At 30.5% G+C, this 26,005-nt stretch overlaps 4 protein-coding genes and 1 pseudogene across 4 annotated transcripts; 2 read left to right on the top strand and 3 right to left on the bottom strand.

The window, feature by feature from the left end:
- The first annotated feature begins 1,696 nt into the window (after nt 1-1,696).
- Nucleotides 1,697-4,661, top strand: LOC106326432. The gene is made up of 4 exons (XM_013764413.1): nt 1,697-1,948; nt 2,554-2,765; nt 2,841-3,108; nt 4,271-4,661. Exons 1-4 carry the CDS (start codon nt 1,697-1,699, stop codon nt 4,559-4,561), a joined length of 1,023 nt encoding a protein of 340 aa, XP_013619867.1. The 3' UTR covers nt 4,562-4,661.
- Nucleotides 4,662-5,153: 492 nt separating this feature from the next.
- Nucleotides 5,154-6,615, top strand: LOC106324697 (60S ribosomal protein L10a-3-like). Its single transcript, XM_013762659.1, has 6 exons — nt 5,154-5,206; nt 5,280-5,313; nt 5,530-5,752; nt 5,840-6,005; nt 6,093-6,298; nt 6,388-6,615. The coding sequence occupies exons 2-6, from the start codon at nt 5,309-5,311 to the stop codon at nt 6,439-6,441; spliced, it is 654 nt and encodes a 217-aa protein (XP_013618113.1). The 5' UTR covers nt 5,154-5,206; nt 5,280-5,308; the 3' UTR covers nt 6,442-6,615.
- A 331-nt stretch (nt 6,616-6,946) lies between these two features.
- On the bottom strand, nt 6,947-8,251 carry LOC106325481. Its single transcript, XM_013763530.1, has 2 exons — nt 8,025-8,251; nt 6,947-7,544 (listed from the first exon to the last, which is right to left on the bottom strand). Exons 1-2 carry the CDS (start codon nt 8,155-8,157, stop codon nt 7,162-7,164), a joined length of 516 nt encoding a protein of 171 aa, XP_013618984.1. The 5' UTR covers nt 8,158-8,251; the 3' UTR covers nt 6,947-7,161.
- A 1,847-nt stretch (nt 8,252-10,098) lies between these two features.
- LOC106324981 lies at nt 10,099-18,808 on the bottom strand (annotated as a pseudogene).
- Nucleotides 18,809-23,905: 5,097 nt separating this feature from the next.
- LOC106326207 (peroxidase 60) lies at nt 23,906-25,233 on the bottom strand. Its single transcript, XM_013764226.1, has 4 exons — nt 24,996-25,233; nt 24,724-24,903; nt 24,456-24,621; nt 23,906-24,374 (listed from the first exon to the last, which is right to left on the bottom strand). Exons 1-4 carry the CDS (start codon nt 25,212-25,214, stop codon nt 23,947-23,949), a joined length of 993 nt encoding a protein of 330 aa, XP_013619680.1. The 5' UTR covers nt 25,215-25,233; the 3' UTR covers nt 23,906-23,946.
- Nucleotides 25,234-26,005: the final 772 nt, after the last annotated feature.

The following is a 26,005-nucleotide window of genomic DNA, read 5'->3' as shown; positions in this document are numbered from 1 at the left end:
ACTTTTTTTTTTTTTTTTTTTTTTTAATAACTTTGGATTCTCTCCACCATATAACCGCAAAAAATCTAACAGCTATCTGAAGCTACTCTGGTTCGCACTGTCTTGGTTCCCTTCTCCTTGTATTTAACTTCTACCAAGAACCTTATACTTGTCTGACAAGAAAACCAAATCAGAGATCAGCCCACAGCGTTAAGTGCATTGGTGAACAAGAATAAACAAACTTGGTTTTTGCATTGTTTACCAGTTTCAGATCATACACGGTGTACTATGTACTCGTTGTACTCAAGAGAACTGTCCTTATGATCCGGCGACAAAACAAGTGTTCTCGAGCATGTAGGGATACACCACATGTCGAAATGTATCTCTTTCTGTGGACATGTGGTTTTCGTCTCCAGTTACATTCTCTGCATGTCGCCATCTTTCGATATTCACACAACACACGCTTTCATTTTCCACTTTTCAGGGCCTATATCTAAGGTATTATCAACAAATTAGTAAACATATTATAATATTTTGTTTCATATTTACTGAGCATGAGTTTCATTCTCATTTCCTCTCAATTCAAATATGAAAATTAAAAGAAAAAGTGGAAAACATAGGAAACGAAGTCTTTACAGGTTAATAAATGTATTCAACTTGCGTGCTACTACCTTCATGCTACGTCAACAAGTTGATTCCAATCTGGCGGTGGATGTGTCTCTATGCATTTCTCACTCACTCACTCTCTCTCTCTCTCTCTCTCTCTCTCTAATAAAGGTGTTATTGGTTGAAATACGTTATGTTTTTATTCTAAAATTTAGACTTTAAATTTTTAGACGTGGTTTCAAATTTTTTGCTGTTCTATTTTTTCCAAAACATTAAATTAAAATTGTAAAAAATTTGATTTTCAGAGCTATGATATTTCTTTTTATGATGTTTTGGTTGTATATTTATTTTAAAACGGTATTGTTTCAAAAGATGAATGTAAAAAGATGTACACAGCTATTATAACCTCTTCCAATCACACAGGCACACAGCTATTATAACCTTTTCCAATCAACTCCTAATTCGTTTACGTTTTTTATATAGGCTTTGACTGTATAATATATGTAACACAACTAATAAAAGTGAAAATTTTATTATTTTTAACTACGCTATTAAATTTGTGTAATAGAATGACCATTTGACGTCAAAAAAAAAACTACGCTATAAAGTTATCAATCAAACAAATTATATTATATTATTTTTATTCTAGTTACTATTTAAACAAGAGAAATCTTATATTCATTATTACGCTCTGCTTTATAAAAGTAAAAAAAATCATTTTTTTTTTCTTTTTTCTCACTTTTTCATTTCCTCCCATTTCCACTTTTTTTTTTCTCATTTACCCCAAAAGTAACCAATTACACTTATACAGTCATAATTTCAGAAAAAAAAAGAGAGGAATTGAGAGGATATATGGTGAATATCTCATATATGGATCTCCCTACTATAAATATATGAGAAGATCAGTTTCAACTAGAACCAATTCTAAACGCTAGAAGCATATTTCCCCAAGGTTTTCTCTCTTTCTCCTCATATATCTAGTTCATTATTTTTCAATTTTAATCAAGTTAAACATTGAATACCTACTGTTTTGATGTTATTATGATTCAGAATATTAAAATTTATGCAATTATGCTCTAGCCTCCTTTTCTTTCAGGTGTATATAACAGTAATGATGATTTTAGTGATCGTTGCGTTCCTTGTCTGCCTTGTAAGCTACGTTTACCGATCATTGAAGCCTCCACCACCTCGAATCTGCGGGGTTCCTCACGGTCCCCCGGTTACTTCTCCGAGAATCAGGCTCAGTGATGGAAGATTTCTTGCTTATAGAGAATCTGGCGTTGATAGAGCCAGTGCTAACTACAAGATCATCGTCGTTCATGGATTTAATAGCTCCAAAGACATGGAATTTCCCATCTCTAAGGTACTCCCTGATACTGTGTTTAACTCATGCACTGCTATCTGCACTCTTTTTTATTCTTTTGCATGTCACAGATACCATTTTCGCAATTTAATAACTATAATCTAGCAACATTTAGTTTTTGCCTTTAGAACATGATTACTGGAAGGTTTTTAGGGTGGGGTTCTTATCGGAATATAAAAATTCGTTTCTTAAATTTTAAAAGTTAAGAGACGGGTTCTTATATTTCTATTAGCTCTTATATTTCGCTAAGAACCGCCCAATAATAAAGCTTATACATTGTCATGAGACATGAACACTTGTTATGATACTTTTTCTCAATTGGTTCAACTTTTTGGTATTTAAAGCAGGATCCATTTATTTTAAATACTATAAAGTGTTTTTTTAATGTGATATTTAAGACAAAAAGAACATTTCACATGTAAATACAAAAATAAAAGAAAATTAAATGTCTGTCTTTAATCTACCGAGATATTTATGAGAAACTGAAAGAAAAGAATTATTCTACTAGAAAGTGACTTTTACGTACGTGTCACATGTGAACTCAAGCGCAATCACTACCTAAGTTGCAATTTAATTATACGTTTTCTTTGTGTTTTCTTTTGCAGGATCTTATTGAAGAACAAGGGATATACTTTCTGTTTTTCGATAGAGCAGGATATGGAGAAAGTGATCCACACCCTTCACGCACAGTCAAAAGCGAAGCCTACGATATTCAAGAACTCGCCGATAAACTCAAGATCGGACCAAAGTTCTACGTTATCGGGATATCACTCGGTGCTTACTCGGTTTATAGCTGCCTTACATACATTCCCCACCGGTAAAAACTCGAATTTACTGTATTTTATTCTTTTCTTTTGTATCATATATTTCATTTCCTTTTGGTAATTTATAGACTAGCTGGAGCAGTCTTAGTGGTTCCGTTTGTGAGCTATTGGTGGACTAAAGTGCCTCAAGACATATTGAGTAAAGCGTTCAAGCTAATGCCAGAAAAAGACCAGTGGACATATAGAGTTGCTCGTTATTTTCCTTGGCTCTTGTATTGGTGGTTGACCCAAAAGTTGTTTCCTTCTTTGAGTATAATCTCCGAGAGAAGTGCGTTATGCAGCGACAGAGATTTGGTCATCCTAAAAAAGAAGTTGGAGTATCAGAGTCCTCACATGGTAAAATGTTTAAAACCTATTTTGCATTTTTATTTATGATAATGATGGTCTCAAAAATTAAAACCTCTTTTGCATTTTTTTTGAAAATGAGAGAGCTAGTTGAAAATGGCTTGTCTGTACATAGTTTTAATATAATTTAAAAAAAAAGTCCATAGCGCTATATTGTATATTTGATATAGGACACAACTTAGGGGTGAACTTTTAAATTCATCACACCCTTTTAAACCAATCAAATTGACACATAGATTATTAATTAAAAAACATTAAATTAAATAAAAAATAGCTAAAAAAAATAAAAACGTTAATTTTAACGAAGCTAACGCTTCCGACTAAACCCTAAACCCTAAATCTTAAATTCTAAACCCTATACCCTAAATTCTAAACCCAAATCCAAACCCCTAAACCCAAACCCTATACCCTAAACTCTAATCCTAGACCCTAAACCCAAATTATATACCCTAAACCCAAAAACTAGACTATAAACTTAAACTCTATACTCTAAACCCAAGTCGTAGACCCTAAACCCAAACCATAAATCTTAAACCCAAATCTTAAACCCAAAACCTATACCATAAACCCAAATCCTAGACCTAAAACCCAAACGGTAAACCCTAAACCCAAACCCCAAACTTAGATGCTATAGGGTTTGGGTTAAGGTGTACGGTTTGGGTTTAGGGTCTAAGACTTGGGTTTATGGTATAGGATTTAGGTTTATAGTCTATTTTTTGGGTTTACAGTATATAATTTGGGTTTAGGGTCTAGGATTAGGGTTTAGGGTATAGGGTTTAGAATTTAAGATTTAGGGTTTAGGATTTCGCTGGAAGCGTTAACGTCGTTAAAATTAGCGTTTTTATTTTCTGTAACTATTTTTTATTTAATTTAATATTTTTTAATTAATAATCTATGTGTCACTTTAATTGGTTCTAAAGGGTGAGGTGAATTTAAAGGTTTACCCTAGGGAGTGAACCTAAGTTTTGTTCTTTGATATACAATGGGATTGTCTGCATGGAAAATTTAGGGGTTAAAACAAAAGTTCCCTAAAGTTCACAGACAAAATTGGAAATTAAGTTTGGATCCTTTGCCTTCATTTGAAGTGCCTTTTATTTTAAAGGTTCTTAAAGTTTGACCTTGTTTTTATTTTGATGGTCTATTTCAACCCCAGGAAAAAGCAAGGCAACAAGGAGACCATGAATGTCTTCACCGGGACATGATAGCTGGCTTTGCGACATGGGAGTTCGACCCGACTGAACTGGAAAATCCGTTCGCGGAGGGTGTAGGATCAGTCCACATGTGGCAAGGGGCCGAAGACAGGATTGTTCCGCGCGAAGTTAACGAATATATATCAAAGAAGCTTCCATGGATAAAGTATCACGAACTCTCCGGCTATGGACATCTTCTACACGCCGAGGAGCAGAAATGTGAAGACATTATAAAGGCGCTTCTTGTCGAGTGATGATCATCTATCTACCCAAAGATGGCTTAACGTTATTCACTAATGTTGAAGGTCTCACTCAAAATATGGATTACTATGGGGGGATTTTATCGGATGAGTAAGAAATATAGACCAAAACAAAATATTGTTGAAATAGAAATTTACTAAATCCATCTAGTAAGTTAAAATAACTCAGTTAAAATATAAATTATATAAATGAGGTTCCTATGGATCTCTTTTATGTTTGGATAAAGGATATTTGACAAGAATTGGTCACAAGTAAGTTGTATATTTGTAGATTGTGTCTGCATTGAGGCAAATAATTCTTTCATGTATTCATAGCTCCCTTTGGAAGAACATTTACCTGGGAAAAGCTTAGCTAATTGTAAACTGACGTTTGAAGCTTTGCATAGTTCAGAGTTTGAGACAAAAAAAAAAAGAAACGGATAAGAGTTAGATAGAACTTTTGTTTTGTATTTTGGGCTTGGAAGTATATAATAGCCAGCAAACACCCAATTGTTGGATATTTTAAATATGGGCCTATATCATATTGGGCTTTTAATTAGTTGAAACAGAATGGGCTTAGGGTTTCGTTCCCCTTCTGTCTTGCTCATATATCATATAAAGTTGCACAAACCTTCTTTCGCTGTTTCCGATCTTCCACAGGTATTCATTCTTCTTCGTCTTCATCGAAACGTTTCTCCTTGTGATCTGACATCCTCTTGACTTTACGTTTCAGGTGGAACAGTATCTGAGAAACTCCCCAAAATGAGGTTTGTATGCTCATTTTATCTATATGTATACCATTCATCTGCCTCTGGAATCAAATGTAAACAAATTTAGTATAACCGTAGATAGTGTAAGTGAAAAGTATTGACCTTTTTGTGTAAAAGTGGTTAATGAGGAAACAGAGTGTCAAGGTTTATTGATTTTTTAGTAAAAGTCTCTTGTCTTTGTTATTGAAAGTTCGAATTTTTGATTGGTGGCAGTAAGCTCCAGAGCGAAGCCGTGAGAGAGGCGATATCCTCAATGATCACCCACTGCAAGGAGACAAAGCCACGCAAGTTCACTGAGACCATCGAACTCCAGATTGGTCTTAAGAACTATGACCCACAAAAGGACAAGCGGTTTAGCGGATCCGTCAAGTTGCCTCACATTCCAAGGCCCAAGATGAAGATCTGCATGCTCGGTGACGCCCAGCACGTTGAAGAGGTAAAGCTTCTCCTCTCACTCTTTCTTTAAGAACATGTTAGTTAGTGTATATATATAAATGCAAATTGGGTTTTGGTTTTTACATAGGCTGAGAAGATTGGATTGGACTCTATGGATGTTGAAGCTCTTAAGAAGTTGAACAAGAACAAGAAACTTGTTAAGAAGCTCGCCAAGAAGTTCCATGCTTTCCTTGCTTCTGAATCTGTCATCAAACAGATTCCTCGTCTTCTTGGTCCTGGTCTCAACAAGGCAGGCATGTCCTCTCCTAATTTTCCTGTTAGTAGTTTTATCGTTGTAGTGTGTTGTTTATTATTTGACTCTTTTGAACAACGATGAACAGGAAAGTTCCCTACACTTGTTAGCCACCAAGAGTCTTTGGAGGCCAAGGTGAATGAGACTAAGGCAACAGTCAAGTTCCAGCTCAAGAAGGTTCTCTGCATGGGTGTCGCTGTTGGGAATCTCGGCATGGAGGAGAAGCAGATCTTTCAGAATGTTCAGATGAGCGTTAACTTCCTTGTTTCGCTCTTGAAGAAAAACTGGCAAAACGTTAGTAAAAAAAAACTTTCTTTCTTGATATTTATCGATCATCCTCCTAGTGCATTTATCAGTCTCTAACTCGAGTTGTTCCTTTGCAGGTGAGGTGTTTGTACTTGAAGAGTACAATGGGTCCACCAAACCGTGTTTTCTAAGATGTTTTTATCTCAAAGTTTCTCCCAAGGTGTCATCAGACTCGGAGGACAATTGATGAGCCTTCTTCTTGGATTACTTCCTGAATCTTTACTTTGTAGGATCAAGCTTTTGTTTCAAGACAATTTTGTTTCTGTTATTATTAGTGGGATTTTCTCTATTTTGAGTTTTCAAGATTTGCGATTTCGTGACAAACACATAGTTTAGACTTTAAAGCTTAGTCTTGGACTCTTGGATGAATTTGACCAATCAAATGGTCCGTCTTTTCTTTACTTAACATTCCTTGAATCAACCAAACTAGATTCTTAGTCACTTGATTCCGTTGAATATGGTGCAGTGCAACAATATTTTTTGATTTGATTTTTTTTTACTGTGGTATATCGATTTTGGCTTTCACTTAAACCGAAAGACATAAACTTGCTTTTTTTACTCTGTTTTTGCTGCAAATATGTATATGCCACCTACAACCTTACATATAAAGATAACATTTCAGTCATAATTATACAATTTTGTTGGACTAATGCAATCTTTATTATTATCACAAACATGGTACAAAGCAACGGATCCAAGAAGCCGATAACCAACATTTTCTTATCACATAAACAAACCTTAATTATATCTCACAAAACAAAAACAATTTTGTTCGCTCACTTAAATTCACATAAACAACAACATTTATGAATAAATACGTCCCCCGTCTTATCAAGCACATTTAATTAAAATCATGGGATGCCAATGATTGGTAAGAAGGGAAAGAAGCTAGCAGGTGGGAATCCAAAACCTCCTGTCCCAGGAAAATTAACAGTCTTCGAATCTCCTATCATGTTTCCGACATTATCTCCAGTTGGTTTAGGGCATGAGAGAGAGAAGGAAAGTGGGTTTGAGGTAGTAAGAACCTTGGTATCGTGTTTTGACTTAACCAGTTCAGAGACCATGTTGTGTTTATGAGCATAAAGTTGCTCAGGACCTCCCAAGAGCTTTGCAAGACAGTTCATGGAGTGTTTTCTGTCATTGGTCGGAAGCACTGACCGGAAAGATCCGTCTGAAGTCGCCATCGTGGTTATGTGTTTCTTCTCGCCTTCGCACTTTAGGAGAACCTTAACGCCTGAAAATTTAAATTAGTCATACTTAACTCTTTTTATGGTTACGGACAAAAATATTTACACTGAAAAATATAACAAAGTTACTGAGTTTATATCAAAACGTAAAGTGGAAGTATTATGCTGGATGACTAATTTTCGAACATGCCAAGAAACTTGTAAAATATCAAACTCTTCACCTATGAGAAAAATCGAGGTAATCTCGATTGCTTCCTCGACATTCAAGCTTTATCTCGAATTCGTCGTCATTTCTTACAAACAACTACCTTTCGTAACTTATTTTGATGTTGTAGTTTTTTTTATTATTATCACAGAGAATGACTAATTATATTTTACAACTATATTAAGAAGTTGAGGTTTATAGTGAAAGTAAATTATGTTTCAAACAAAAAAAATAACAACTCCCATAATATCTTCTAACCCGTTTAAACTAAAGACTAATTAAAAACATGAGATGAGATGCATTAATTAGTAAAAGAGTAGACCTGAGAAGTCGAAACCGCGGTGGCAGTCAAGGCAAGAGACCTTGCCATGGAAAAGCGTAGAAGACGAGAGCTCCAAGTTGGAGAAGACCGCCAAAACGAAAAAGAAAAATGCTATAGCTGCTTGATTCGCCATTGATGAAGCTTAGATTATTAAAACAAATATTTTTTTTTGGATTTGATGGCTTTAGACTTATTGTCCTGAGTGTATATTTGGAACGTATGGAAGCTTTTTATACAAAACAAATGAGTAAATTGTAACTAAAGGGAGCAAAGATGCTTTGATCTTTGGTGGTTGGCTTTGCCCTAATAGGTATCGTACTTTTGCACATCTTCTATATTAACGGCTATTTAATTCATCCGCCTTTACTTTTGCCGTAAACAATTTGGCAGATTTCAAATAATAATATACATACGAACACCACAAGTAGACAAGCTGGTCAGCGAGTAGAGCCCTATTATTCCATATAGTTCATTTTTTTTATAACACATTCCATATAGTTCATACTTTAATGTTTTTAATGAAACAATTTGTCTTGGTTTATATTTCAGTTCCTGAGAAACATAAATTGAGATTTCTTTTTAACTTTTTCTTAATTAAAAATCATAGTATAGCAGCTGGATAATATCACTTTGGTGTTTAGTTTCCAACTCTCTGTCATATGTGATCTTAAGTTGTCCAAAACTAATTGACCAAATAGAAATATAGGAACAAATAAATCATATACATACGTTTTGTGGAGTGGATCGAAACTTAGGTAATTTGAATCGCATATTGTGTTCTTGTAATTCATGCAGAGAACCGCAGGGTTTTTTTCTTGGCTAACTTTCTGACTGTGCATTCTTTATAGGATCAGTTGATCTTTTGGATAGAATGGTTGATTCTTTCTCTTATTGATGATTATTTGACTAACATGATTTAATCTTTGGTTGCTAATAACTGCCATATAACTAAGAAACCAACACATCACTGGCCAGTTCTCTCATTCGGATGCCTAGTGTTTCATTTAACATACGTTCAAGTCCGCATAAAAACCAAAAAAAACAACAAATTCGCAATATATATTTATATATATACATAATTAGTGATGTATGGATCTTAGTCACCAGAATTTGTTATGTTGATGGTACATGGAGGGAGTCGGATGAGTTTACAGGCCAAGGTTAGTTCTGTATAACTATACGTTCTGACGATCAGATGATGGGGCGATGAATCTCCGTAGAAGTCTGTCATCTTTACATGCATAATATGAAACTTTGATTTGATCTATGGAGTGCACGAAGATCCTACAGTTTTCAAATGTAGTTTTTATGATGGATTGTTCTGCTGTAGATTTTTTGTTCTAATCAAACATATTCCAAAAGCACAAAATTCAATGGTAGACAAGCTTGCACATGTGCGAAGAGTTCTCCTTCAGCTATATTTTATGTTGATTCATCACTTCCGGTTTGGTTTTCTGATAGGTATTAGTTCTTAGTTCAACTATCCTTGTCAAAAAAATAAACAACGATAATTAGTATTAAATAGTATTCATTAGCAAACAATCACAACGAAAGATAATAGTTCAATATTTCCAAATCTAAATGCTCATATAAAACATGTATTTTTTTTATTTGGACAACAGAAAATTAATGTGTTTAACTACATTATGCTAAAATGTGTACCGTACTTGATAGTTAGTGCCTATATCACTTTAAACATATATTTTGCGACAAACGATCTTCACTCGCTAGAGTCTAAAATCTTACTAAAATTGGAAAAGCATAGTGGGGAAATGTTTTCTCCTTACTCTTGTTTAATGAGCCGTGAAGGTTTGCTCAACAATAACAGTGTCAGTTTGGTTGCATCATTTATAGCCGATAAGTTACTGCAAAAATTTAATAGGTGAATACAGACGCTATGTTCAGTTATAAGAAGAAACTGTATATTTATACTGTACTGTATGGTATGATTTCCATAAATGCTATAATTTGTTTTACAACAACCAAAGAAGTGTGGGATTCCGTCGCATAATGACATATATCTTTACTTAAAAATTGTATGTACAAAAAAAAAACAACGGCTGAAGGATTTAAATAGACACACTACAAATATAGGATAGTACATTATTAAGCAACGGTATTACATAGATGGCAGTGTTCACAAAGACAGCACTATTTTCCAATTTATATCAACTAATTATTCTATAACTAATAAGTATACCATACAATACAATACAATATCTTTTGATTCACATAATACTTTTTAATAAACACTTCATATCATAGTATTTTGGAATTTATTTATTGAGTGCATGCGTAACGAGGCCAGGGATGTGCGTATTCATAAAATAATCTTCCCAATCAATGCATTTGAGATTGAAACCGGACAAGTCGTGCATCTCTTTGGCTTCATTCTTGATTCGTAATGTTTCCAAGTTTTGATCTTCGAATCTACATGTAATATAATATAAATTCAAATTAGAGCTAAACTGTGACTTAAGGCATGCCAAAAAGAATGGTATATCATATATAGAAGAACGCTTTTATTTGTGTTCCAGAAAAAAAGGCTTTTACTCTATCTCACTCTCATCTAACAGATATAAAGAAAGGCTTTTACTCTCTTATAAAAAATATATAACATATACTAAAAAATTGTCATAAGTATACAATTTTCTATGAATCCAAACCAATAGTAACTCAGAAAAGTATATTTTAACAATATTTCTAAATTTGTTACTATTAATTAGCAAGAATTTGCATAGAAAGTTTTAATATCTAACTTTAATAAACAAAATAAAAGATTAGAAATTCATTTTAAAATTAAAAAAAAAGATTTGAAATTCATTTTGAATGGTAAAGTTTCATTATCATATAGGTTCGATCAGTTTCGCTTCTATTGTGTTCTTTTTGGTACTTTACTTCTACTATGTTCTTGGAATGAAATGAACTGACCAGCTATAAGCAGGATCTGTATGTTTGATAAGAATCAATAAAAGAGACCAAAATTTCTAACTAAAACAAAAGGAAACCTAAACAGTGAAAATGACCCAAAATGTAACTTTCTGGTATTTAAACAAAACTAGAAATCCTTGGTTGGGACATCTATTTGCATGTGCAAATGAAGCGACCGAATATGACCCAAATTTTAAAGTGTCTACCTTTAAAAATTCTATACTATTAAACAGAAACACAATTTGGACCTAACTTACTTATAAGTTCAAATATTTCAAAAACAATACACTATAATAGTTATGTATACCATATTATTATTAAATCTAACACACTGATATTAATAATTGAACACCATTAAATCTGACATATTTATGGCAAGATTTAAACAAACAATCTTGATGTCAATCAATCAAATATCTCCGTTTATATTTTTAGATTATATTACTTTAAATAGATTTTTTATTTGTCAAGGATGTATAAACATCGTCCATTTTACTTTATAGATTCCATATAAAAATTATGGAAAGCGTGTATTAATTCTGCCAAAATCAATGTGATCGGCCAAATTTATGCTACTAAAATTACCATGATTTTTTCTTAATCTTTGCATCCAATATTAATTTCTTACAACTTTTTCGTAACTTGTTACTTATAACGTCTAAAAACTATTATTCAATCGTATGTGCATCTGAAATTTGGTATATAATTATCTTCCATTTTATTCTTTTTTTAGTCACAATCTTCCATTTTATTCTATCTTGCATTTGCATAATATGATTCAAACTCTATGAAACTTTACTAACAAGTTTAAAGGATTAATATGTTTAAATAGCAATAACATATTTAGTCTCATTTAGCTTAATGGTTTTTCAAATAGATAATTTCATTAAGAGAAGATTACATATAAATAAATATTTATAAAAAAATCAATTGATTCAAACTTTTTCAATTTTTGAAAAATTAAAATCACATTGTAAAAGAAAATACATTTAACATGTAATTTGTTAAAAAAGTAAAATGATTTTGAAAGTTTTATTGAAATATTATAAACCGGTTTAAACTTATTTAAATTAGGTTACGAGTCTAAATGGACAGCCATATTAAATCTTAAAATTAAATGAATCTAAATGGGAATAGAGTTTTCATAGAGATGTATTTTAAATGAGACGGGTTTAAATGAAAGCGGGTTTACCCATCTATAATTAAAAAATTTACGGCATTTTTGAAAAATTACAAGATAATATACTCCGCGTTTTTAAAGCGCGGGTAAAAATCTAGTAGTCATATATATATATATATATATATAACAATAAACAAAACTATTAGATGTTATGTTACCAATAAAAATATATAAATATAATTAAAAAATATGATTTTATTTAGTTTGCATAACCAAATAAGAAAAAAAAATCAAGAAAGATTTTCCTTTGATATAAGTTACAAGTTTGGAAATTGTCGTTAAAATCTTTGATATTTTCTATTATCTTGGAAGGTTGCCTTTTAACTTGATTAAATTTTGAAATTTATTATTAATCTATGCTATTATTCTAATTTAGAGAAAAAAACACTTCTTCACCAACTACAAAATTAAAAAACACACTTTATTCTCACAAATCAAAAAAAAAATTGAACATATTAAGACTCATTTAGCTTAATGAGTTTTCAAATAGATAATTTTATTAAGAGCAGTTTACATATAAATAAATATTTATAAAAAATTAGTTGGTTCAAACTTTTTCAAATTTTCAAAAATTTAAATTAAATTGTAAAATAAAGTACATTTAAAATGTATTTAAAAAAAATTAAAATGATTCTGAAAGTTTTGTTGAAATATTATAAACCGTTTTAAACTTATCTAAATTAGCTTATGAGTCTAAATGGACAACCATATTAAATCTTAAAATTAAATGAATCTAAATGAGAATGGATTTTGCATAGAGGTGTGTTTTAAATGAGACGGGTTTAAATGAAAGTGGATTTATCCATCTCTAATAAAAAATTGCTACATTTTTAAAAATTTAACATAATATACTCCGCCCTTATAAAGCACGGATCAAAATCTAGTAGTCATATTATATACATATATATATATATATATATATATATATATATCAATAAAATAAACTATTACATGTTACCAATTAGAAAATATAAATATAATAAAAAAATATTCTGATTTAGTTTGCATAACCAAATAAGAAAAAAAAAATCAAGAAAGATTTTCCTTTGATATAAGTTACAAGTTTGGAAATTGTCGTTAAAATCTTTGATATTTTCTATTATCTTGGAAGGTTGCCTTTTAACTTGATTAAATTTTGAAATTTATTATTAATCTATACTATTATTCAAACACACTTTATTCTCACAAATAAAAAAAATTGAACATATTTAGACTCATTTAGCTTAATGAGTTTTCAAATAGATAATTTTATTAAGAGCAGTTTACATATAAATAAATATTTATAAAAAATTAGTTGGTTCAAACTTTTTCAAATTTTAAAAAATTAAAATAAATTTTAAAATAAAGTACATTTAAAATGTATTTTTGAAAAATTAAAATGATTCTGAAAGTTTTGTTGAAATATTATAAACCGGTTTAAACTTATCTAAATTAGCTTATGAGTCTAAATGGACAACCATATTAAATCTTAAAATTAAATGAATCTAAATGAGAATGGAGTTTGCATAGAGATGTCTTTTAAATGAGATGGGTTTAAATGAAAGTGGATTTATTCATCTCTAATAAAAAATGCTACATTTTTAAAATTTTACAACATAATATACTCCGCCCTTATAAAGAGCGGATCAATATATATATATCAATAAAATAAACTATTATATGTTACCAATAAAAAATATAAATATAATAAAAAATATTCTGATTTAGTTTGCATAACCAAATAAGAAAAAAAAATCAAGAAAGATTTTCCTTTGATATAAGTTACAAGTTTGGAAATTGTCGTTAAAATCTTTGATATTTTCTATTATCTTGGAAGGTTGCCTTTTAACTTGATTAAATTTTGAAATTTATTATTAATCTATACTATTATTGTGATTTAGAGAAAAAAACATTTCTTCACCAACTACAAAATCAACAAACACACTTTATTCTCACAAAGCAAATTTTTTTTTCAGTGTGTAGTTTGACTGTTTGAGTCATTTAAATATATTTTCTCAGGGTTATCTTATCTAGAAGAATGTTGTTGTTGAAATAGAAATTTTAACTATATCAATGTAATTTTTTAGTTTGTATATATTTTTAAATTTTAAATTAATTTTAAAGTATTTAACTTAAGTATACTTTTATTTTTGGACAGTGTCTCTGTAAAGTATGAGACATCTGTGCTCTTGGTAATTGGTTCTCAAGATCAAGCACAAAAAAACTCACATGCAATTTAATACTGGATCAAGAAGTTGAGCAAAAAGCTTTAAAAAAGTTAAGCATTTTATAGGAAAATATCTAATAGATACGGCATTATTAAAAATGGAAGAAAATAATGGAAAAAAAAAAGTTCGAGGAACAATGAGGTAGAGACACATACATGCCCTTGAAGAGTAGGTAAGGCTCATAAATTTTCACCAATCTCATGGCCATCTTGAATTTACGGTTGTGACGTTCATATTTGTCTCCAAATTGCAATGGGAAAGTTATGCTAAGTAATCTCAATACCTTACGAAAATAGAAACGGAGCACATCTTAGATGATGCGTTTAAAATGATATCTTAATAAAATAATTAAAATTCTATGCAACTAAGGTGGGGTATTAGATTTAGAAATTTGATTGAATTTGAAGGAATTATGGTTTCCATTAAATTATAGTGTTATTCAATTGTATATTTTATCAATTCTTTTAAATTCATGCGTTATTCAATTGCGTATTTTACCAATTCATTTAAATTCTAGTGTTATTCAATATTTGCTAGATTTAATAGGAATGTTATTTGAAAGGAATTTAATGGAAAATGTAATGTAAAATGCAAAGGATCAATTCCTTGCTTTTACGAAGGGATTTGTTATTTTTAGAACCAACTTGACCCCACGGTAAACCACTACGTCTTTAGAAGACATATCACCTACACCAGCCCAATTCCATGTCTCTCCTCTTCCAAAACCGGAACCGAAAAACTGAACTAGAACCAAACCAAATTATTCGAAACCAAAACCGGACCGCCTCAAATACCTGAATGGTTTCTATATTTCTATATCTGAATAACCGAATCGGAAACGGAACCGAACCGAGAACCGAACGGTACCCGAATATCCGAAAAAACAAGTTTCAACACTTTGATATAAAATAAAATGTCATCAGTTTCACTCAACCCGAATGCCCATGGCTAGTTCACCCAAAAAGATTCCTTTAGTAAAAAAAATCTATCTACAAAAGGTAAAATTTTTCCAAGTGTTTTATTTTGATAAAAAAATATCTAAGAGTTAACTACTAGTTGTGTATTTTTTCGTTATCATTCATGGCGTTAATATTACCATTTGAATTCCATCAAATTAATTTACATTCACTTAAATTCTATGGCAAAAGGTAAACATAAGAATTAGACAATTGCATTAAAATCTCATAAAATCATTTAAAATACTGCAAAAGTTATTACATGTGAATTCTTTCAAATTCTTGAATTCAATACCACCCCCTATGTAAATGTACCTGTAATGGAAATTTAAAGCGAAGGCTCGTATATAGACGGAACATAGCCATAGTGGATAAAAAAAGTGTAGCTTTTGGGACAATAGGCATGCCACTGCGACTGAGCAGAGGGCTTTTCATGAAATACCGAACACTTACTTCATAAATTTGCTTATACACTATCGGATTCTGGTAAGATGAGGCCACATGGTAAACGGTTTGACTTCCTAAATCATGGAAGTGTTCATCTGCGGTCACGATCATTGCGTTTGCCACCATGTCGACCGGTATCTTGTTATGGAAATACAGTCATACATATTCGTGTTAAAATCAAGCTACTAAATATATAATCTAAAATTTACCTTGTACAAAATTGTTAATGTGCCTAGTGAACTTACAATATCACATGCTACTTTTTGATCAACCAGAAAACACTTAAGCACCCCCTTTCCGTATGCTACAACCACACCATCTACGGTTCTTCATATATACAACAACCACAAAGAAGTCGAGTCAGAGAGAAATCATATACTGGATGAACAATAGATAATAACAATCAAATATTTACGAAAAATATAAATTAGGTTAATATAACTTGGAGATAACGAGAACAACAAAGGAAAGAGTCAAAATTTGGTGATAGCTTACCTTACGCCTTCAATCCAACCGGGAAATGGGTCCAAGAAAGTGCTTGTGATCATTGTGGGACGTATTATTACAATAGGCATATTTTCTCTATATTGTCCAAGAAACATCTCTCCCATTGCTTTGGTGAATACATATGGGTCAGGCCACCCATAAAGCTTTGCCCTAATTAACATGATATATGAACAATGAGCCTCAACTTAATTTTTTATACCTCTTGAGTTTCTAACTATGGCACTTGAGCAGAAACCTTTTCGTTCCGAGATCTTTCATGGCATGTTTAGTTTCTTCTTCTGAACAACCTTGTTCAACGAGGCTTTTCAATTTCTGCTCTACCAGTTGCATTTCGGTTTCGATATCTACCTTGGTTCTTCCGTTAAGAGTCTCTTCAAATGCAAAAGGTTTCTCTTGTATGACTCCCGATCTTTCCCCACAAACATAAGCTAGACAAGAAAAAATCATTTATACATGAAAATTATAAAGATGATCGATATATAATTATGAATACCAATTTGGTTATAAAAAAGTTCAAATGATTCCATTGCGGTTTCAATCATATGGTTGATCATTACAGACACTGTAAAAAGAAAGAATATCTGGCTTTTTAAATGTCTCATAATTGTTACTAAAAAGGTATAAGTGTTCACCAGTTGAGACATGGAGAAGCAATTGTGATTTCACACACTTCTTAGCAAAGTTAAGGACATTGAGTGCTCCAAATGTGTTGATCCGAAGTGCAACATCGTATCTTTTTCACATATAAGCAAACCAAAAGCGGATGAAAATGTCGTTAGTACTCCAATCAAATGAATTTTCTATTGTTTTCAGTTTTCACGCACATTAATAATATAATAAAATTTTATATATTAAAACAGAAGTTACAATTTTGATTTATGTATGATTTTTTTTAAAAATGGACGTAATAAACATATTCATAGAAATTCATGTTACATTTAATCTCTAATCTTATTATTTAAATTTTGGGTCTACCAAAAATTTTTATTGGGCTATCAATAATTGGATTTAAACAATAGATGATCTATTGGATTTATAGATAGTATAAATTAAATAGATATAATTTAATGTTGTAATACTATACCTCTATATGTTAAATATTTAAATATTTGTCGATGTTAACTTTTAAAATTATAAAGATTTTTTTTTTAATAACAAAAATCATATTATCTAACAAAGATTAATCTTTACTACCTTAAACCAATGAAAACAAATTTTAAACTAAATAATTTATTTTAAAAATTAAACAAAAACTAAATGTTTAATTATTTACTCGATAATATAAATCTATGAAGCGAAAAGTTTAGTTTTTTAAAAACTTTCTAAATTTGTGAAATGTTACAATATCTTTGAATATGACAATAAAACAATATTTTACTAATCTTTATATATAGTTTTACGATTTTAATAATGAAATAATCTATTCAATGAAAACAAATACATGTGAAAGTTTGAAACAATCTATTCAATGAAAAATATACCGTAAACTTATTATGTTTTAAAAATTGATAGACACATACATATTATTATATATACCAATCTAGAATTGAAAATAAAATATTTATATAAAAATAAATGAAAACAAAAACCCGCGCGGTTGCGCGGATCGAGATCTAGTTTATAATTAAATCTATTGTACATTTATAATAACTATCAATCTAATAATACTTAACCAATTTGAATATTCTCAGTTAATATTTTTTTAAAAAAAAAATTTAAGTTATTAATATTGATATAAATACTTTAAAATTTTAGGAAAAAAAATTTTGTTCAACAAATAAATACAGAAAATTTATCCTTCAGAGGGAATATAGAATTTCTTACATTATACACACACATATATATATATATATATATATATTATATATATTCTATTGTTTTAAACAAATTAAGCGAATGTTACCTACCGTTAGTCGAATCTCGTGGTGGCAGCTGCATGGAAAACAAGGTCAATCTCTTGCACCATATCTTGTAAAAGATTAGAGTCAGTCACTCCCATATTGTTTAGTGATATGTCGCCCGGAACAGGAACCACTTTTTCCGAGATTAATGCGCTTAGACTTTCATCACCAATATTCTTTCGTAACACCCTAAACAAATCTTTCTCAAAAACCTGATATAAAGTAATCAAATTAGAAAAAAGTCAATTTCATATGAGTTCTCTAACGCAAAATTTGGTTCATACTTTTTAGCATGTACGTATGTAAATATACCTCACTATGTAATCGTTGTTCCGCGGATTTCTTGTCAGATGCTCTTACGAGGAGGTAAAGCCTCTTCACGTTTGGTTGCAACCTCAGAATTCGCTCCACGAAAACTATGTTTAGATATTAAAGATATTCATGAACAATACACTCAGTTGATTTCTCACTGTACATGAGATTATGAAGAACACTGAACATATAATTACCTTTAGCGGAAAAAAAAAATACCTTTAGCGAGGAAACCGGAAGCGCCGGTGACGAGCAATGTCCTGTTCTCAAGAAACTGAACACGATTTGGTTCCATAGTTGAAAACTCAAAAACCAAATTGACGGACAAAAAAGTGAAGTGTGTTTGTTTGTTGAGAATGTTTGATCACAGCACTATAACACGTGTATTTATAGAGAAATAATAATATCAAGAAGAAAAAAGTTTTTCAAAAACAAGACCTTTTGGTCTAGTGGTAATGGAACTTCAATTGGAGTATCTGGTTTGGGTTCGAGTCGTCTTGGCCACCTTTCCGCCTATAATCATACGTGTCCGGAAGAAAGGTCTCGTGGGGATTAGTCTGGCTTACCGTTTGGGATCCCCACGGATATAAAAAAACAAAAAAAAAAAAGTTTTTCAAAGGTAATATCAACGAGGAAGTCATTTTAATTTATTGTTTGATAAACAAAAATGAATACTTCAAAAGAAAAAGATATGGGTTTCGTTTACTAAAAATATGACTTTTTGCATATTAATGAAGGTAAGCTAACAAGAACCATCGTGGTGCAAGTATAATCAAATCATATATCATGATCCCGCATCTTTTTTTTCTATAACTGATATCGAGGCTACATCTGTTCGTCGCGACTTTATGCATGTAGATTCCATTGTAGATCTTTGTGCAGCAATTTAAAATTTGCTATTAAAGAGTTTTTATAATTTGTAATAATAATAAAAATTTCAAACAGCAAAAGAGATATATCTATAAACTATCTTATGAATTTATATATTTTGCCAATTTAAATTGGTCTATACATGTTTAGAGACATTTTCTATTTTCTTAATCATTTTATAATTTTTTAAAACCTTTTGAATTTTATAATTTATATAAATGTAGTAAAAAATTATGAATGTATTTTATGAATTAATATAACATTTTATAAATTATTTTCTTTAAATTTATTATCATTTATGGATTTCACCTATATATATTGTACAAACATATATAAAAATAATATTTTTTAACATAAGGCAAAGAATGAGTGTTTTGAAAATGACAAGAATATTTTAAGAGTTTTTCATATTTATACCTTTAAACATTTATAATCTTAATGACTTGATTGGTTCAAACACAACAAATGGACGTGGAGATGCATAAACCAACTATTGTGATTTAAGGTCAAAATTGTAATATGTGGAATAAATATGGTATAACTGCGGGTGCAATGTTAATAATAACAAAAAACATATAGATACATATGTACGTAAAGATTTCGTTATTATTATATGCGGTTAGGTGCGATGTGATACCATGCGGTTTATTATAATTCAAAGCTTTAAAATATATTACATGATTTAATAAATATTACAAAGCCGTCACATCCACATATACTGTGGGTTGTTTTTTTGTACATGTGATTAAACATAAAATTATCAAAAATACAATTACACAGTTTACTTAAAATACAAATTATTTATTTTTACAATAACTTTAAATTATAATTCCATATAAATCATACAATATCTAAATCAAGTTATTTCATAAATTGGTTTAGGCTATTTTGTGTTAAATATAAATAAATAAATAAATATAGGTTAAAATAAAATTTAACAAAATATATGTATTTGTTTAGAAATAACATGAATAGTTATCAGTAAAGAGATTTGAACATTTGCTTGTGTTTGATTTTATTTTTATTGTGTAGCTTGGCACAGAAAAAGAAGTACAAGGAGTAGGGGTGGGCGTTCGGATATCCATTCGGGTTCGGTTCGGATCTATTCGGGTTTCGAGTTTTCGGGGTCAAAGATTTTAGCTCCATTCGGGTATTTCTAAATTTTGGTTCGGGTTCGGTTCGGATCTTTGCGAGTTCGGTTCGGATTCGGATAACCCGTTTAAATAATTTTTAAAATTTTAAAATTCGTTATATACATTAAAATTCTCAAAATCTATTAGTAAAATAAAATATCACATAAAAATTGAATAACATATGTTAAAATACATAAACTTAACATATAAATTGGTTTGGTTTCAATATTTTTATAGAGAATCAATAGATATTTCAAGTATTTTTGGTGTTAGAAGTATATTTTAGCTATTTTGGATATTTATTTTTGACTATTTATATATATTTTCAAATATTTTAGACAACTTAAACGTATCTTATATATTTTGGATGTTTTTAGTATATATTAAATCTAAAAATAATTAATATATTTATATTTATAAATCTATTTTGGATACATTCGGGTACTCGAAATACTTCGGTTCGGATCAGGTTCGGATTCGGTTCTTTAGATACCAAAATTTTGAACCCGTTCGGATATTTAATCAATTTCAGTTCGGGTTCAGTACTATTTTTTCGGATCGGATTCGGTTCGGTTCTTCGGATCTGGATTTTTTTTCCCCGGCCCTAATAAGGAGTACGGTGCAAGTATTTGCGGATTTCAAATATTTACTACTTGGTTTGTTCAATTAGATTTTTTTTGTCAACCGTTTGTTCAATTTGTTAGATTTAATACTTGTATTTTTTTTTACAACGAATGGATTTAATACTTGTATTTGACTATTTTGAAACATGTATTTATATAATTATATATTATGTATTAAAAAACAGTATCTACATGTTATTTGACTCAGTTTGCTACTTACCAAAATCTAGTACTTATCTATAAAATATTTAAATTTTGAAATTTAAAATGCTATTATTTGTGAAATATTTTTTTCCATTCGTGTTTTCAAATTAATAATTATCTTTACTTAATTTTTATATTTTTAATCATAACATTAATTGCAATAAAAATTCCAAAAAAGAAAAAAAAACGTGGTTAATGGTTAATCGGCTAACCCTTAATTTTTATTGTTCTCATTCTTCGCAAATCATGTCTCGTATTAGATGGTGATCATATAACTGATTTGAAAACATGTTATAGTTATATTGATGGTTTATTAAGAGATTATGAACAACAACGGGGCGTCTAACAGCACGCACAAGTGAAAAGGTCGAACATAGTCCAAAATATAAAAATAAAAAGTTTAAATTTTTTTAAAAAATATATAGATAAATTATGGTAAGGAACTTTAAAATTTTAGATATAATGCTAAATTTAGAACTTATAATTAAAAAAATTAGATAAAATTATTAAATTTAAAAATTATTTGATAAAATGTATGATTAATAAATTTTTTTGAACATGGTCTAAAATTACTTCGAGACGGCCCTAGACAACAAAATATCTCCATAAATTTCTAACTCTGTAAAATAATAAATTTTTGAAATCTCAATAACCTTAATGACGAATTCAATTTATATTTTACATAATTAATGTTGACATATTACTTATATGATGATTTTATTATACAATTAAAGTATAATTCTTATATATATATATATATGGTATTGTTCAAAAATAATATTTTTCAATTATAAAATATTAATGATGGTATTTAAATTAATAAAACATGCAATAATAAAAAAATTTAATATGATTATATCTGAATGCGCGGTCAAACACCTACAAGTATATAATACATAATTTTAACAGTTAAAGGATATTTTAGTAGATAACAAATATTTTAAAAACAAGAAAAATTATTTTCTAAAACGAGTGAGTAATGCAAACGTGTAACAGAGCAATTTATATGATAAGTATTAAAAATATAAAAATACATGTTATTTGACCCGTATTTGTAATTAATAAAAATTGTTGATTTGTTACTCAAAACGCGAACTTGATTTTAAATATTTTGATGGTTTTCAAACGAATGTGCCGATTCCAAATTAATGTTGATTTCTCCATCTTCTTTCTGCAATTCCAGAAACCTTCTATCTTCAAGATCTAGTTCCGATGTAATCAAGCAACTACACATGTTAAACGTTGACAACACTTCAGCATCAACAACAACCAACTAATTGCAATTACTCCTTTTCTAATATGGAGTATAATTATCCTACCAAACTTTCTTTGTCTCATTAAAAGCTAAGTTTAAGGATGTACCATGCCCAATACCACCACTCTAAAGGAATAGTTTTATTATGCAGTACATTTTTTTATAAACTACGTTCATAATAATATTTATTAGACGTACATAATACATCTAATAATATTGTCAGAAAAGAAGCCACAAATGAGCTAATTAATAATCATGTAGAAATTTGATTGATTTAAAAGGATCAATCACCAATAATAAACCTTCACTGACTTGTAGATTTAGTCAATATATTTGTAAAGCTCGGACCGTCTGCGGCTAGTGAACCATCCACACGTTCGTTCACTCAGCTTGTGGATTCCATTCCGTGAGATGGACGCTACATTAATTTTTCTTAGTCATGTTTATTAACTATGCAATCACCGCATGACATTTTTCCATATTTTGACTTCATTCGTATGATATTACGAATCACTTCCCGATAAATTATTTATCCTTTTACTATTTTAAGGCCACCATTATCGTGGGTGGTTAGTGGGTTTCTAATGGTGTGGCTCCACAAAAAGAGTAAGAATCGGTTACAGAAGTAATGAAATAAAGACCAATTTTGGAGTGTTTCCTGCACTGTTCGCGGACTCCACTGACACGTGACAATCCGCGATTGGTTTGATCTGAATTTTTTTTTTAGACAAAAAAAAATTCTGAAAAACTGTGCCATGAAACTCAGCGATAATTATGCTTTACGCACGATTAACTCAACAGTTATGAATGTGTGCCTGAAAAAATAATCATACTTTGGTGACATAGACCAAATCACGTCTCTTAAATCTTTCATGGGGATGTTCTAGTATGTGATCCTCATGTGAATCCATAAATGGGTATAACTTCAAAATATTAGGAGAGAAGACCCTAGGAAATAGAGAAGCAAACTAGACGAACATAAGCACACGTGGAGAAAGTATGGCCTTGCTCATTTTCCGCTATTTCTTCTTTTCTGAATTATAAAGTTCTGAACTCATAGATCCGTAAATGCAAATTAAAGCTCGAACCATTTTAAATTTACTTATTTTTTGGTAAAAGGACCCTTAAAGGAAACTTAAACCTATGAAGTAAACATAAACCACCCGTAAACAGTGTCATATTCCACCAAACATTAGATAAAAAAGGAAACAAAAACGAACTCTTGACCGTCGTTGCATTATTTTATTTTCATTGTTATTCCTTTAGTTAATCCTTAAGAAGAACTCAGGTGACATAAGACATATAACAATTTAAAAAAAAAAAATCAGCAATCCAAAATAAAACATGACAAAATGAAAAACGAAAATGTCAAAACATAATAAAAACGACAGAAGATTTATGCCGTGCAAAACCGATTCTTGCAAGAACGACACGATTTTCTGATCTCGCCAGCGTCCTTATTTTTAACTCCAAACGACCCCAATTTCACCATCGCCTGACCAAACCTAGCCAAGAAATCGTCACCCTCGGCTAAATCCGTTACTATCTGTTCCGTCATTTCATCGGTGGCGAGTTGGTCATCGATTTGAAGAATTCCTCGGCCAGATTTGATCTGCTTGTAGAAAGATGCATCGACAATATTCGAGCTAGAAACATTTTGATCCAGATTAATGGCTTTATTTTGTTTTGAATTTTCAGGACATTCACGCTTTAACTCTTTGACCAATTTAGGATCCATAGCTGGATCAGGTCCTTGTGTATTCTCAAAATTATACAGCCGGTCCTTAATGAATGAACAATGCGTTTTTCCAATTGTATGTCCACCTATTAAAAAGCATTGAAAATGTCATTAGTTATAAGATAATATCACCAAAATTTAAATATGTTAGAGAATGTTATTCGTACCAAGAAGTAGAACCATATCGGTAAGGTCAAGGTTTCTTTTTTCAAACATCTCAACGGTGTCCGAGACACTCATTTGAGGACCCGGCAAATTTACTGATGATGCCAAAGACTCCCTACCATCAAATCGTCCCGTTGGTATCTCATATCTTGCTTTTCCTCCGCTTGCCTTCAAACCAAAATATAAATATTCTCAATTGATTAGAAAAAAACATGTCATATCAAATGGAGGAAGTAGATATGAGAAAGAAGTTGAGTGTGTTTAAATTACAAGATTCACAAGATCTCTAGTAGCGAGAGCTATGATGTCAGCACAAGATATGAACCCGGCACATTTGATTTCGAGCTCATCTTTGATGGCATCTATCAGAGCATACCCATCTACACTTAGATTTGGCCCCGCCGTTTTCTCACTGGTAGTACTATCTAGAAGAAGTGATGCATCACATCCCTACGTACATGTGATACATCCAATAAAAATCATTGATACGTTCAAGACTCTTTAGAACAATTTTTAAATATAAGAAGAATTGGTTAGCTTACGTTGCTAAAACAATCGTGAAAATAGAGGCGAATCATTAGGGGTGCAAGTCTTGAGTTCGTCCTGAATGCATCTTGAACAACTCCAAATACGATCTTCTCCACGTCTGGGCAAGTTTTATTGTAAAATCCGAGCTGAAGTTCGCCATGACTAAAATGGCTTAAGCTAAGCAGAGCAAGAAAGACGACCAGTGCTGATATGGTTGAGATCTTCACGGCCATTTTTCTTATTTTGCTATAAAAATTCGTAGTGTGTGGGAATGTAGAAAAATGTTACAACTTTTATAGTGTTCAAGTTTAATGCAAAATGTGAGGCAAGCACGATTTTCCAACGTGCTAATGTTGATATAATATATTACTTTCTCTCATACGAGAACATATGATAGTGATTTTCTAATTGTTGATCGGGCTGGATTCATTTTATAATCGGGCGGGTTTATAATCACAAAAAAATATCGAGTAAACAACATACGTCTACTCTTTAAGTTGGTTAAAAGTATCATTTTGTTTGGTGGTGTGCTCTTTAATGAAATAATAATATTGCTAATTGTTTTCTAACTTAACCAGAGAAAATCTTCTTTGATAAAAAATTGTGTTTACTTGTCAAATTTAATTATCAAGTATGCATCTTCAACCGAACTCACATGTCATTTTCTTTGTTTTTTGGTCTAAAATTTATTTCCAAATCCTTACTAATAAAAGAGAACTTTTGAGGCTCCATAGAGCGTCCACATCAGCAAAAAAACTTATCCCGAAAAATGACACGTGGCATAAAATATAGTTTTACATTTTAATATTACTAATTTTCGAAAATTATAAATAATATGTAAACATACATCATAAAAATGGAAAATCTACATTAAACATAAGTAAAATTACCATTTTTCACCTAAAAAAAAAGACGGCTTATCTCCATAATGTAACATTACCGTTTTATAAAAAAAAATAAAAAACATTATATATAATTTCGAAAATAATAAATATATGTAAACATACAACATAAAAAATGGAAA

This window comes from Brassica oleracea, chromosome C2 (genome assembly GCF_000695525.1).
Source record: "Brassica oleracea var. oleracea cultivar TO1000 chromosome C2, BOL, whole genome shotgun sequence".
In the NCBI taxonomy this organism is placed as follows: domain Eukaryota; kingdom Viridiplantae; phylum Streptophyta; class Magnoliopsida; order Brassicales; family Brassicaceae; genus Brassica; species Brassica oleracea.
This window is presented reverse-complemented; position numbering and strand designations above follow the sequence as displayed.